The sequence below is a fragment of the Excalfactoria chinensis genome, chromosome 15, assembly GCF_039878825.1.
Source record: "Excalfactoria chinensis isolate bCotChi1 chromosome 15, bCotChi1.hap2, whole genome shotgun sequence".
Taxonomy (NCBI): domain Eukaryota; kingdom Metazoa; phylum Chordata; class Aves; order Galliformes; family Phasianidae; genus Excalfactoria; species Excalfactoria chinensis.
In genome coordinates, this window is record NC_092839.1 from 9,016,440 (window position 1) to 9,030,986 (window position 14,547).

The 14,547-nt window shown below is 53.9% G+C and overlaps 1 protein-coding gene across 1 annotated transcript in view; it reads left to right on the forward strand.

Moving 5' to 3' along the window:
- The first annotated feature begins 9,676 nt into the window (after nucleotides 1-9,676).
- The window catches only part of CTNNBL1 (catenin beta like 1), a 38,212-nt gene continuing 33,341 nt past the window's right edge, over nucleotides 9,677-14,547 (forward strand). The window contains exon 1 of the mRNA XM_072350035.1: nucleotides 9,677-9,864. Coding sequence (XP_072206136.1) covers nucleotides 9,835-9,864 — 30 coding nt within the window. The 5' untranslated portion in view covers nucleotides 9,677-9,834. The remainder of the gene's footprint in view (nucleotides 9,865-14,547) is intronic.

Consider the following 14,547-nt stretch of genomic DNA (forward strand, 5'->3'; position numbering starts at 1 on the left):
GACGTTGCGCAAGGCCCGGGGCAGGGCACCGGACCGTACATAAGGTCGGCGGGGTGCTGGTGTTGCGAGGGCAGTGCCATGGAACCTGTTCCGCTGCTGCTGCTGCTGCTGCTGCTGGCGGCCCCATTGGGCCGGAGTTGGGCAGAGTCGGAGGAGACATTGTCGGGGGAGAACGTTTGGAATGACGATCAACCCGGTGAGTGCCGGTGTGTCCCGGTTAGGGCATGGTCACCGAGCCATGGGATTCGTGGCGGGACATCACACTGCGAGGGGAATGGGAAGAAAAGCCAGTGCGGCCCCCAGGGCCAGAATGCCGCTCGGATGCACGCAGAGCTGAGGGCGGTGGCAGGAAAGCCTTCCTTCTGTCCCACGTTCAATGCATCCCAACAGCAGCGGTGCTCCTGTGGGCACTGTGATGCTCCATGTGCCCACGCTGCTGCCGGGCTGTGCTGGAGGAAGGGGCACTGTGGATGGGGTGGTGGGTGTGAGGGTGGCACAGGACCTGCAGTGAGGCTGAGCAGCTTGGGCTCTGCTGCCTGTGCTGAGCTGCTGGGGCCATGCTGGGGGCTTGGTCACTCCCCCACTGTTCTCCCTCCTGGCCTGGTAAGTGCCATGAGACCAGCAGGACTACCAAGAGCCCCTGTAACAATGTCTGCTCCTCAAAGTGCCCAGGGAGCACCAGCTGTGGACAAGAGTACCAGCAAGGTGAGGAGTCCTGCCCTCCCAGCAGCCCCATGGGCCCCACAGAGTCTGTGCTCTGCTGCAGACGGGGGGTGAGCCGGGTCCTGCATCCCATCCTGTCACAGAGACACAATGCTCTGGTCTGGGAAGGTCTGATCACTGCCCACTGCCTGTGGGTTCATCATGCACAAAGGCTGTTGCAAGTCCCCTGCACTACAACTCTCCCACCTCTCAGTCTCCCTGCTGTAGGGACTGGTTGTGCCCCCTGCTCCCCACCTGACAGATAGGACAGAGATGGGCATGGGCAGGGGCTGGTGGGGCTCTGACCCCCTCTCACCCCCAGGAAAGGAAGATGTCTGCCCATGGACTGACCCTGACCTGAAGACCAACTGCATGAACAAATGCAAAGACAACAGCATCTGCAGGGGCAACATGAAGTGCTGCCACATCATGTGCCAGCTCGACTGCCCAGGTAAGGTCATTCTGGGCTCTGCTCTTGGTACCATGGCTGGGACAGACCCCATGGGCATGAGCCCTTCTCCTTTCCCATCTGCAGCCAAACAGGACACCAACCCCAAGAAGGAGATGCTGCACACCATCGGCTGCTGCAGCAGCACCCACAGCAGTGACACCAACTGCCCCAAACACCTGGAGCCCTGCCCACCCCGGCGCAGGAACTCCAGGCTCGTTAGTGTCGATTTAAGACTCCTATCTAGAGGGAGGTGCAAGGAGGTCTTCAGTTATGGCCTGTGCAGGAAAAACCTCTGTTGCTACGGCTACGGCTACACGAAGTCGTGTCATACATTCTTTCATGGCTGCATCAAGAATGTCTACTTCAATACCATGCATGAGTGCCTGCAGGCCTGCCCTCACGGTGAGAGCTGGGTGTGAGTGGGAGCACAGAGGGGGATGAAGGATGTGCTGGGCAGCACAGTGTGCGCCTGGGGAAAATACCCAGTGCTGCTGGGGCTGCTGCTGTCAGGTCTGCACGGAGCTCTCCCACTTAGAGCTGTGCTGCAGTGGCCAGGCAGCAGCAGCCATGGTTGCTCAGCCGCTGTGCATTTGGGTGCCACGCGGGGACTGGAAGCGTTCCTACTCGGTGATTCCAATCAGCACACGACTCCATCCTGGGAGCTGGGCTTGTCTTTGGCATGAGGCAGGCGATGCTCTTAGCAATAATAATTGTGCCTGATTATCAAAATATTAATCCTGCCAATCCTACGCTCTCAGCCTGCACGGGAGAGGAGGAAATGGCTCTCTTTGCAGGCATCTTTCCCTTTCTCTGTGCACATTTAGGAAAGCAGGCTTTGAGGACTGGCAGTGCCGCTGCAGCCCCATGGTGGGCAGCAGCACCTGGCAGAGCCCACCCGGTTGCAGCCCTGCTCACTGCTCTGCTTTTCTCCCCAGGGCTGCACAAGCGCTGACCTCAGGACACCACAGCCCACCCAGGTCTGCAGAGCTGACTGCTCTGCCCCAGACAATAAAGATGCCAGGACACCTGGCTTGAAGCAGCACCACTGCCTCTGTCTTGCCTTCCCAGCACATCTGCGGGGACACTGGGGCAGGGATGGGGCAGGGATGGGGCAGGGGCCATGACCACGGGGCAGCAGTGGGACAGTTGGGCTTTGCTCATGGATGCTGGGCTAATGACAGCAGCACTGTGGCCACCTCTGCCGAGTGTCTCAATGCAGCTCCAATAGCCCTATCCGTAATGGCCCCAGCCAGGTGGCACAGAGCCGGGGGGATGGGGCATGTGCTGTTGCCCAAGGTCTGGCTGCAGCTCTGGACCATTTCACAGCCCGGCTGGAGGCACAGGAAGGTGGCCTCCCAAAATGGGGTTTTTATTACAGCCATACATCACAGCAGCAGCCCGATGTGGGCAGACGGAGGTGATTTTTCTTCATGGTTTACAGACAAATGAGGGGAAAGAGAATTGATGTGAACTTCGCTATAGTGAAAGGTTGGCCATACGGGCAGGGCGATGGCTGTGCTTGTGTTGGGCACTATGCAGAGGGGCTCTGCCCTGGACCACCTGCACAGCCCAATGTACCCCACCTCCCCCTAAGGAGCAGCCCCAGCCCCACAGGTACCCACAGCCAGCAGCCCCTCTGCAGCCCTGGTAACTGCCCACCTCCTGCACAGGTGGATGAGAGAACCATGTCTGCCTCCTCCTGGGGCGATGCTCAGTGACTCTGAGCAGGGTTATTAATTGCAACTGACTTTCATTAGCACTGCAAATGTGGTGTGGATGTGCAGCTCCAGGCTGGCTGTTGTTTGGTGAGATCTTGATTGCCCTCGCCACAATTAGAGTTGCCTCCAAACACCACGGTACTGCCTGGTGTAAGATAACAGTTAATACCCTCAAATAGTGACTATCAGCTTCTCCAGAAGGTCCATAAATATTAATGCAATTCTAATTAGTTCCTTTAAGTACATTGCCCAAATTAAGCGTTTCCTCAGCAATAAATCAGCAGTGCTTTGGCATTCTGCTCATGCCCATGCAGATGATCACAAGATCATGGCTCCCACTGACAGATGGCATGGGGCTCAGAACTGCAGCCAACCGGGGATGTGCTGTGCCAAGCTGTGCCATGAAAAGCTGTGCCATGTTGTGACAAGCCATGCTGATGTGTACCAAGCTGTGCCGTGCTGTGCCATACTAAGCTGTGCCATGCCATGCTGATGTGTGCCAAGCTCTGCCATGCTCTACCATGCCAAGCTGTTCCATGCCATGCTGATGTATGCCAACATGTGCCATGTTCATGTGTGCCATGCCAAGCTGTGCCTTGCCATGCTGATGTGTGCCAAGCTGTGAAAGGCCAAGCTGTGTCGTGTCATGATGATGTGTGCCAACCTGTGCCATGCCATGTTGATGTATGCCAAGCTGTGTCGTGCTGTGCCATGCCAAGCTGTGTCATACCGTGCTGGTATGTGCCTAGCTGTGCTCTGCTGTGCCCAGGTGGAAGGCTGGCAGCCCGACTGGTGACACTCCTTGCTGGCTATTCTAAGGCTGCTGGGTGAGCGCCTGGTAGAGCTATATAGGGCCCTATGGAGTGTAGGTATCACCTATCATCCTTGATGCAGTGTCACTTGGTGATCCTGGTGCTGGAGCCCCACGCTGCTGCCAGAGCTTTGGCATGTGGTTGTGAGAGAGTTGTCAATGATAAAATATCTCCTTAGGACTTCAATGTCATTGATATAGAAGTAAACACGGTATTAGATTCAGAAGAGGAAAGGGAGCCCAGACACCACCAAACAAGCAGACAGTGCCCTGTGACCTTAATCAGGAGTAATATTATTAATACATTTTCCCCAGGTGCACCTAGAGATTTGCATTTCCAGCAATTTGCACAATAATGAGGCTAGCTGACCACGCATCACCTCTGCAGCAACCACCCCTGAATCAACAGCAGTGTGCCGGCAGCTTGTCGGCTCCAACTGCAGCTGTGCATCCCTGCACTGCCCCGCTGCCTGCAGTGCAGCTCCTGCTTCTCCTGGCAGTGGAGAAGAGGATGTGGGATGGGATGGGATAAAATCAAGTGGGATGGGATGGAGTGGGATGGGATGGAGTTAAGGGGGATGTAATGAGATGGGATGGGATGCAACGGGATGGGATGCAATGGGATGGGATGGGATGCAATGGGATGGGATGGGATGGGATGGGATGGGATGGGATGGGATGCAATGGGATGGGATGGGATGCAATGGGATGCAATGGGATGCAATGGGATGCAATGGGATGCAATGGGATGGCTCTCCTGGTGCTGCTTTTACTCTTCCAGCTCTCAGAAGGAGGTGCATATGTCATACTCAGCTTTGAGCCGAGGGGCAGAAGTGCCATGCATCCGCTGTGCTCTCCAGTGCTGATGCTACTGGGAAAGAGCAAATACCAAACTCATTTGCTTGAGGAGAAATTAATACAGTGTGAAGCCTGTAGTGGGTGATTTAAGAACTGAGTTTAAAATCGCAACACAAATAGATTTTTTTATAAGGTCAGAAGAAAGATTAAATGCTACAGACAAGCACAGCGATTGCCATTTCAAGCATCACTTTTGCCGTAACTATTTGGGGCTGAGCCGTGTCCTGGTGCTGCCCACATGGCTCAGAGCCCCCTGGCATGGGGCCGTCCCCAGGCTGCATCGCAGGGAGGGGACATGGAAGTGGCAGCAGGCACTGTGTCACCCCATGGGGCAGAGCCATGAGTCCTGCACAGTGCCCAGGCTGTGGGTCCCTGCACGCAGGGTTTGGGGTTGGATCACATTCCCCAGCCAGGGTGAAGAATTGATGCCAGGAGACATGAAAGGCTCCAAATGTGAGGTTGCAGTGGGAAGATGCCCCCCATCCATCACGAGGAGCTCGTTATTGGGTAACACCCCGCACACCGGGCTGATTTCACACCTTATCTGAACCCAGCAGCTGTGCCCTAAATCCTGAGTGCCTCGCCTGTCTGGAGGAATTCGGCTGCCTGTGTTTAAAATTAGTGTTAGCATCTATCATCTCCCCACACCAAATGGCTTCTGTGTCGGCGCTTGGCAGCGCTCATCCGTCACCGGGCACGGCGCTGCCCGGCTCAATACCCTCTCCGTCAATGTCACAGGACCCCTCATTGGCAAAATGTCACCCAAAGGACACGTGTGACAGCCTGGACTCTCCCTCTGCTGGCACTGCTGGTGGCAACGGCCCCCACAGCCCCCCAGCCTTGCAGCTTCAGCGCTGTGAGTGTCATTTGCTCCTCGTGTGCCATCCCCGTATCATCCCTGGTTCCAGAACCACAGCCCCACTGCCTGCCCCAATTCCTGCCTCCTCCTGTGCCATGCGGTGTGGGGCACAGGGGGCAATGCCTGGCAGTGGGATGCACGGAGCTCCTGCACCGTCAGGGAAGTGCCATAAATAACGTCCCATTAGCGCAGCGCCGCCACTGTGCTGAGTGACTGATTTTGCTGGCTCCATTATGGGCTTCATAAACAGAGTCGTTTATTTGCAGCCTTTGCTCCAGTGCCTCCGGGGATGGGAGCTGTGCCTGCTGCTGCTCCATGGTGGTGCAGCCCCGGTGCTGAGCTGTGTGCAGGGCTGTACCTGACACCACACACATTGGCAGGGCATAGCCACAGCCCCCCTCCCCCCCCCCCCAGCAGTGGGAAGGATGGGTGTCTGTGCCCAGGAATGGATGATATTTGTGCCTAGGGATGGATGGATGCTGTGCCCAGAATCAGGCAGCCCCACATGGACACTGCAGCTCTTAACACTGTGCAGCCCAGAGCTGGCTGCTCCCCACAGGCCCATCCAGAGGAGGTGGAAGTGCATGTGGTGATGCCATTCTTGCTGGTCATATGGCACAACCTTCCCACACCGCAGCTCACCATCTCCTGCCTGGTGCTGTGGTGGCACCGCAGCTGCGTGGCTGCTGCCCAGCAAGGAGCTCTGCCAGGCAGGTGATGGCGGAGCTGTCGGTGTGATGAAAAGCCTCCTGCAGCAATGCAGATAACATACAAGCACAGGTCAGGCGAGGCCCGTGTAGCCCATCCATCAGGCGCAGCAGCTACAGGCGCTTCCCGTGCCACCATCTGATGCATGCTATCCGCCACAAATGTGTTTCTTCCCCCAAGGTTAAACGGATGAGTGAGGTTCAGGCAATGACAGCTCTGCTTGCCCTGTGCAGGCGATAAACGAGCTGAAAGAGCCAGAGGGAAAAAAATGGTTTGTTTGCTGTCAAATGCTCCTTCTGATGGTGCTGGGCCAGGTGCTCCCTGCAGAGCGCCAGCGGCACGGAGACGTGCGTGAGGATGGGACCTGCGGTGGGGATTGCCCCCAGCTCAGCAGCAGCACAGCTGCCAATGGGGACAGCCACTGCTGCTCTGGGTGCTGCATGCAGGTGAGGCTCAGCTCTGTGCAGGAGGGCACGTGGGGTGATGGTGCAGGCAGAGCCATCCCCAGGGTCTGAGAGTTGGGACCCCCTGAATGCTATGGTGAGGACTCAGGGCTGCACCTCACACCCCGACCCCTTTGGGCTGTTCCAGCTCTCTGCGATGGGATGTGGAGGCCTGGCCCTGACGGACTATGTGGGCACCGTGGGGTCCCCATGCCCCAGGCACTGCCGCCCCCACCCTGGCTCAATGTCACACCCCGGGACCTGTCAATGTGAGAAAGCTTCAGAGCCGATAAGCGATCGGGCTGTCAGCCGCGGCGTGCCTCTCACTCGTGATTTACTGCAACGCCGCTAACGGAGCACAGATTTTTCTTAATCTAAATTGAAAACTACTCAAGTAGAAAAATAATTTCATTGCCTCATCTGGAAGGATCGGGGGAGGCGGATGTGTTGTGCTGGGGATGGCTGTACCGCATTCCTGGCTCGGTCCCCGTGTCCCTGTGCCACGCTGGAGCCGCAGCAGCTGCACCATGGTCTCTGTGGGACCAGCGGTGCCCGACGTGGGGCAGAAGTCTGTCAGTGCAGCAGTGGGGTGTGAGGGATGTGGGGATGTGGACAAGGGTTGGGGGTGATTTGGAGTGGGTGCATTCCAGGAGTGTTTGCTGAGCCGGATAATAATGCGCCCAGTGAGCTGCATCCCAAACATGCTGCCAAATTAAAGGATTTTTATTTATTTTTTTTTTTCCCCTTTAATTTAAAAGTCACCGCTGGGAAATCTCCACCGGCCTCACCAGCTATTTCCCCCAGGCTGAATTTCTGGAGAAATCCTTAATTTTGATTGTCACACTTTGTAGAGCTTAACTTGGGGAAGCAGAGCCATAAATAAGATGCCACTCTAGCACCGTAGCTCCAGCTGTGCCGGGTCTTTGAGCAGTGCTGTGGGGGCTGTGCTGGGAGCAGCAGCACTGTGCTGCTTGGCCATGGCACTCCCAGCACCTCTCTCCTGCACACCCCAAGCCACCCAGCCCAGCACACCCAGCATGATTCCATGGCTTTGCTCTGTTCCACCATGTGCTGTCCAGCCCTGGGGAGCTCCGTGGCAGAGCTGCCCCCAGGCAGGACTTTTCCTCTCCTTGGTGTGGGATGATTCCCAGCTCCACCAGCATTTAGCAAAGAGGAAATATCCGCCCGCACAGTGCTGAGCTGCAGAAAGGTTACAGCCCATCTGCATTTTACCCTTCAGTAATTTCAACACTTACGGGTGCAATTAAGAGGCAAGTCTGGAGTTATGAAGCCATCAGCACGGAGAGACCTGAATACTAACAAACGCCTGTGTGCAGTTGCCATCCCGGGCCACCTGATTTATCCGTGATGAAGTGGCAGTGATGCCAGCTGATGGCATCAGCCACAGTGTGGCTGCATTAAGCATGCATTTGTGAGCTGCTTGCTGGAACAGCCTTCCTTCGGCACTGGAGGGGTGGGATTGGTACAGGACTGGCTGCAGGGCCGTGGTACTGGGACATCTCATGCCCTGACCTGACCATGGCTGCAGGGAACAGCGTAGGGATGGGGCTGTCCCCACAGCACTGAGGGGCTGAGACCCCGCTGTGCCCACCCCGTATGGGGGCAGGTCCCTGCAAAACCCCAGGCCCCTGTCTGTCCTGTGCATCATGGCAGGCTAGGGGAAAGGCAGGCTTTGCCTTAAAGCTTCATCCCCATTTAATTGGATACCTTCGAGCCCGGGCTCACGATTCCTTCAGCAATTTGGTATGAGATTTCTTTCTTTCCCTCCATTATCCACTCTGATTAACTCAGCTGCACCTGTCAGCTTTTATTCTGCGGTGTGGGGGAGTGCTTGAGAGAGCCTGTTAAAATGCATGAGCTTTGGCACGCTCGCTCTCCCCTGGCCAGTGGTGCCAAACCAACACACGTCGGGCAATGCTGGGGCTGGGCTGGGTCAGATCCCTACATCTCCCACCCCATAGAGCCCCCAGCTCTCCCCAAGGCTGCTTAGCACCAGTGGGTTTTCTGCTTTGAAAACACTCATTTCACATTCCAGTTCTGACTCGTTCCCCCCTTTTTTTTTCCTTCATTTTAATAAAAAAAACGAAAACATCCGGCAACGTCGCGGCATCCAAGAAAGAGCAAGATCTGACATCATTAAAAAAGTGCCTTCAATCAGGCTGTTTTCCTAATGCTTTGTCATATCAACCCACGCCTCCCCGACCCCTTCCCCCCCCTCATTGCACTCCCAACCCCCTGAGGCATCATTTACATTTCTTAATAACCCCTCATTAATATGCATGACGCGGGGAGGGCAATAACGGCTGAGCGCACACCACTAATTCAATTGCAGCGAGCCTCCGTGTGTTTAGTTAATCACCAGGGGAGCCGGGTTACTCAGTACAATTATTTATTCGGAATTAGATCCGGAGGCATCTGGATTGAAAAGCAAAGCAGGGATCAAACGAAGGCAGAGACGTTCTCTGCAGTGCTATGGGGGCCGTAGGGCTGTGCTCTAAGGGTGAGGGGTGCAGCACAGCCCTCCTGCAGCTCTGGGTGCTGGACCTGCTGCACGCTCAGTGCCAAGAGCTTCTGTTCACATCCGTCCTTATGATTATTGGAGTTGGCTGCCTGGGTTTTTTTGTTTGTTTTTTGCTTCTGGTTTTGCTTTGTTAATTCAATATTTTGTCCCTGTGTTGTTACTGGATGCAAACACGCTGTTGGCGCATCCTGCCCTGCAGCAGCTCGGTGAGAACTGGGTTTCCTGGGCTGCAATAAGGCTGCGGTGGGGGCACATCCAGGAGGCAGCAGCCCATGGCTGTTCCAATGGCAGCTCCCTCGCTCTGCTCCGTATCTCGACCCCACGGCGCAGATTTGTAGCTCTCATTTCGCAGCCCGGCAGCTCCAGCCCTTCACGTTCCCTGTGGGGCGCCGTGCCCCCCTCACACGTTATGGATGGCTTTAATTCCTCGCAGCGCCCTCCTGCCGAGGTAACGCCGCAGCCGGGCCGTGAACAACGCTGCTGGCTCCGAGGCACTCAAATCACAGCTGAAATAAACCGTGAGCTTTATGCCAACATGAACGGCCCCCGCCCCCAACCCCGCTCACATCGGGCTCGCAGCCCGCAACTGTCGGGGCGGCGCTTTGCGACAGTGCGGCGCAGCTCTCGCTTTCCGGCAGAGTGGCTCTCACGCAGTGCGCCTGCGCCGCTCGCTTTACGGCACGGTGTCGTGCGGTCCTGGCGGTTAACGACAGTTTGGCGGCGGTGCGGCCCGGTCGGCGTTATGGACGTCGGGGAGCTGCTCAGCTATCAGGTGCGGCGGGCGGGCCGGGATGGCCGCGGGGAGGCCCTGACCGTGCTGACACTGCAATGCAGCTGCCGCTCCGGCCGCCTCAGGGCCGGGACCGGACGGGATGCGGCCGCTCTGCGGGGTTCCCTGTGTGGAGGCCTCGCATCGTTGCGTGCAGCGCTGCCGGGCTTTGCTCGGCTGTGAGAAGGCCGCGCTGCTGCTGCTGCAGGTTCAGAGCGTGTTATTCTAGGAGGAAAGAGGGAAAACTACGTGTAGGGCTGAGAAACTTCTCCCTCTCAGCGCCTTTCCATGAGAACTCCACCACATTTCCACCTGTGGCAGCTCCAGGTCGATGCTTTCTTCATCCCTTAAAGTTTGGGGCTTGCCGTGGCTGCCCCTCCTGCTGTGTGCACACAGGGCTGGCCGTGCTGCCCTGCTCTAATGAGCTCTGCTCCCATTTGGTTCCTCTCTGCTTTTTTTCTTGTGCTTTTTACATATCGAGTTAGAACAGTCGTTTCTTGTGCTGAGGTGAAGAAGAGTAAAGTGTTGTTGATGGCAGCGTTGTCATTTATTTGCTGCGTGATGCAGTTTATACCTAAGGAATGCAAAGGTAAACCTGTGTTGAACTTGTGTTGGTTTTAAGCTTTTAATCAGATTCTGGTTTGGATTTTTCTTGATTTTCTCATGCTCTGAAAATGTTGAGGCCTTCTCAGTTCCATCCTGCCCTGGAGCAAAGTGCGTGCTTGTGTTTTGATCTCTTTGGTTTTCCTATAGCTCTGTGTTGGGCTCTTTTCCTGCCGTTGGGTTGCTGCTGATGGCAGCATGGTGTGGGTGCTGTGGGAGCTGCACGTGGAGATCTGCTCTGTGGCTGCCGGGTGCTGCAGCAGCTTCTCTTGCTGTTGAGTTTATTCCTCAGGTTTCAATTGAGATTGTTTCTGAAGGTGTTCTGGTTTTGTGCTCTCCAGGTCACTTCCCAGGACACCAATGTTTCTGTGTCAGGAGGTGAAGTATTGCATTAGAGCAAGAGCTGGACTTCACGTGTTCCCAGATTCAGAGCTCTGGAATTAGGTGAAAAGGTGAACAGAGGTGAGAGGGGTAGGGAGCAGGAGGTAATACAGGAGCTCTGTTTCTGGGAAGGCATAGTCCCCTTCCATGGGGTACCTGTGGCTGAAACGTTGGAATGAAAGCAGGCAGTGGTGGGTTTTGCCTGCAGCTGCTGTCCTACAGGCAGCACAGCAAGGCTGCCCTGTGTTCATTCCCATAACATTCACAGCAGCCAGCCCTGTGTTGTGCCTGCGCCCATGCTGCCTTGTGTGTGATGGGACAGAGCCAGGTCAGTGATAGAGCTGCTGCTACCAAGGCAATGCTGATGGATAGCTTGTGAAGCAGCTCCTGCCCTGCTCTGGTTCCGCCTGCATGAAGGTTAACCAATGTGAGTTCTGATGCTCTCCTCGTATGGAGCAATGTTCTGCTTTGGGATAGCTGCATCCATCCTTGCTGCAGGGCAGTGGTGGCTGTGAGGGGAGGGCTGGGTGTGATGGCTGCTGTCTGATTTTAACCTGCTGCAAATGAGTCAGTCTTCTCAGCTTCCCTCAGCAAAGAAGCCCAATTTTGTATTGTTTCAGAATGTTCTCCTCTAAACACTTAATCCATGCCTTTGCTTAATCAAGATGTTCTCCCTCAGTGCCAGGTTTGGCGTGGAAGATTTGGGGTTCTGTGCTGCCAGCTGGGCACGCGGTGTCTGTCAGAATGGGAAAAGGAACCTCCTGCAGCAAAAAAAAAGGACAAATAAACAGAGCCGGCACCTGGCAGCTTATACAAAGCTCAGTAATCCATAAACTTTATGTGTTGCTGCAAAACAGTTGCAGATGGTCTAAACTGATGATTAAATATTGCTGCTGTGCTGCCCAGAAAGACTGTGCCCAGATCCTCCGTGTCTGCTTTCTGATTACAGCGGGTAATTATAGGGACAAAGCCAGCTCTGCTTATTTTCAGGCATCTCTTTCAATTGGTGTGGGAGGGAATAAGGGAGATTATTTCAATTCTCGTTAAATGCAGATTTCACCACTGAGTGATGATTATGCATTGCTAATTTCTTAATGAAATATTTGTGATACGGAATAACAAAAGGGGAAGCCGTAATGGGGTGCAATTTGTGCAGCAGGTTTGTCCTGCTGCTGGAACTGGTGGAGCACTGCTTGTGGTGGGCTGGATCTCAGCATGCCGTTGGAGGGGCGCAGTAATTCCAGCTGCTGGCACAGGCTGTTTGCTGTGGATTTGTGACATAATGGATGTGTCTGATGGTGGAGGCAGCGGAGCTGGGCAGGCCGCTGGCTGCTCTCACTGTGCCTCCTGGTCAGAGTGTGATGGCCTCATGCTTGTGACCCCGTGCCGGGAGCTTCTCTGGTGTGGCTCCTGCAGCTGTGTGCAGACCTTGTGCTCTTTTCTGCCTGTATCTTTGGCCATCAAACCAGGAAGAGTGAAATAGTCAGCCAAGGAAACTGGTGTGCCTGCCTGCCCTGCTGCTGGGGCTGCCAGCTGTGCTGGGGCTGTGGCACATCAGGCTCTGTCCTTGCAGAGGTGGCTGCATCCCAGGTCCGGGGATGGAACAGTGTTTGTACCCTCCAGACAAACACGCAGCTTTTGGTCATTGTGTATATTTTTGTTTGTTTGTTTCACATTTCCATATGGCAGCCATATAGAACAAGGAGGTGAAACTTCATCTGTGTGCTTCTCATAGTAGGACGCTGCCTCAGGGACTTGTGTGCCTTACTGTGGGGAAAGGTGAAAAGGGAAGGGATCCATTCTCTTAACTTAATAAACTGTCCATGCAGATGCAGCTCTGTTCTTCCTTCTTTCATTTGGAATTCTTGGGTTTCCTGAGGTTACCACATTGTCCTGGTACCAGTTCTCTCAGTCTGTAATGGGTTACCAAGAAGTGCTGTGCTTTGGTGCCAATGAGATTGGCAGCAGCCTGATTGGAAGGTTGGAAGCAAAATTCAGAAGCAGGTGAAGATGGCTGTGGAGGTGTGAGGTTTGCTTTTGGGGCCCTGACCCAACAGCTGCAATCTGCAGCGCTGCTCTGCGTGTGTTGCAGTTGGCTGACGTGGCCACACAGCAGCTGTGTCACTTATGAAGATTTATTTCCGATTTCATGAACTAATACTTTCAGAGCTTCACAATAACAAGGTTACTTACGAGGTAGATGCCTTGGTAATATGAAATTCCTTTGGCGAGGTTTCTCCGAAGCTCCCTGATACTGAAGGCAAGCTCTAAAGATGGAGATCTTTTATCTCCACGCAGCCTCGAGCTGATCCTCACTCTGAGGTTTGGGGCATCACCCAGCACACAAAGGGAGTGCATGTTTGTGCTGTGCGGGTGGGGGGAGCCCCCAATGCAGATAGTGCAGCACAGACACAGGAGGAGGATCCTTCTGTACCACACAGCAGCTGTTGTTTCACTGCTTTTCATAAACATCAGCTTCCTTATTAAAAACCTTGTGTGTGTGTGTGTGTGTGTGTGTGTGTGTGTGTGTGTGTGTGTGTTTGTGCTGATCTCGGTATTGGATTGAAATGGAAACATCTTCAGAATAAATGACTGCAGACACACTGCATTCAGTGGGAACAAAATTAAGCTCAACTAATAAAGCCGTTTAAGAATGGTTTTCTTGTGCTCTTTCCAATGAATTAATTCCAGCTTTGTGCCGAATGCACCTCAGCACAACCAAGTAAAAAATAAAAACCCACCCACGTTTTATTTATTAAACAATTAACTTTCCCTCTTCTTCCAGCCAGCTGAAAGTTGGGTGCGTGCAGCTCAGCAGTGATTTAAACAAGCGTGTTTAAGCACCGTGTGTGTGTGGCTGCTTAGCAAAATGCTGCGGTCAAAGCGCAGCGCTGCGCCTGCTTAATTCTTGTTGGTTGCTAACAGGCCTTTAGGAAGAAGTGGTGCAAAACAAAGCTGAAAATCAATGAGCAGAAGTTTAATGCTTGCTTTAAATCAGCTGCTCGTGGCTGCGCATCTCTGGTGTATTGGGCAGGAATGCAGGTGCTTCACTTCTGCCTTGATTTCTTAGTGTTAATAGCACCGGGTGGAAAAATTGCAATATTCTCAGTAAGGTTTAGCATAACATCAATAACAAAAGGAAAAACCTTAATGCCTGCTTAATAACGCTTGCCTGGGAATTCAATTACTGTCTATTGCCAGTATGTTGGCAGCATTAATAATTGCATGCTGGGCACTTCCATAATTTATCATAATGACTTCTGTTATGTATTATAGAAGATTCCCCCCCCTCCCCCCCCCCCCAACAATGCATAAATACAAAAAAGGATAAAAATAATTGAGATTGAAACAGGATGTAAATGCTGCTGCTGTGGATTGTGTACTCAGAGGAAATGGGGTTGGTTTCATGATGGAGTTTTAATTTAGGTTTTGTTCTGTTGATGTAGTCCCTGCCCGTGGTACATTACTTTGCATCTGACAAAGCACAGCTCCCTTGGTCCCTCATTACTGCTCCGGTCTCATTGGATTTTCCTTTTTTAATGTTTAGAAATGAGAACAAGGAATGATTTTCTGGAACTTTAACTGAGAAGCATGGAAGGCGAATGTTGCAGGGCTTCCTCCTGTGACTGCCAGCCCTCAGGTCGCTCCTTTCTCTATGCGAGCCTTTGGATTCCTCTCTGGTCTGATTCCAGCTCAGTTAAA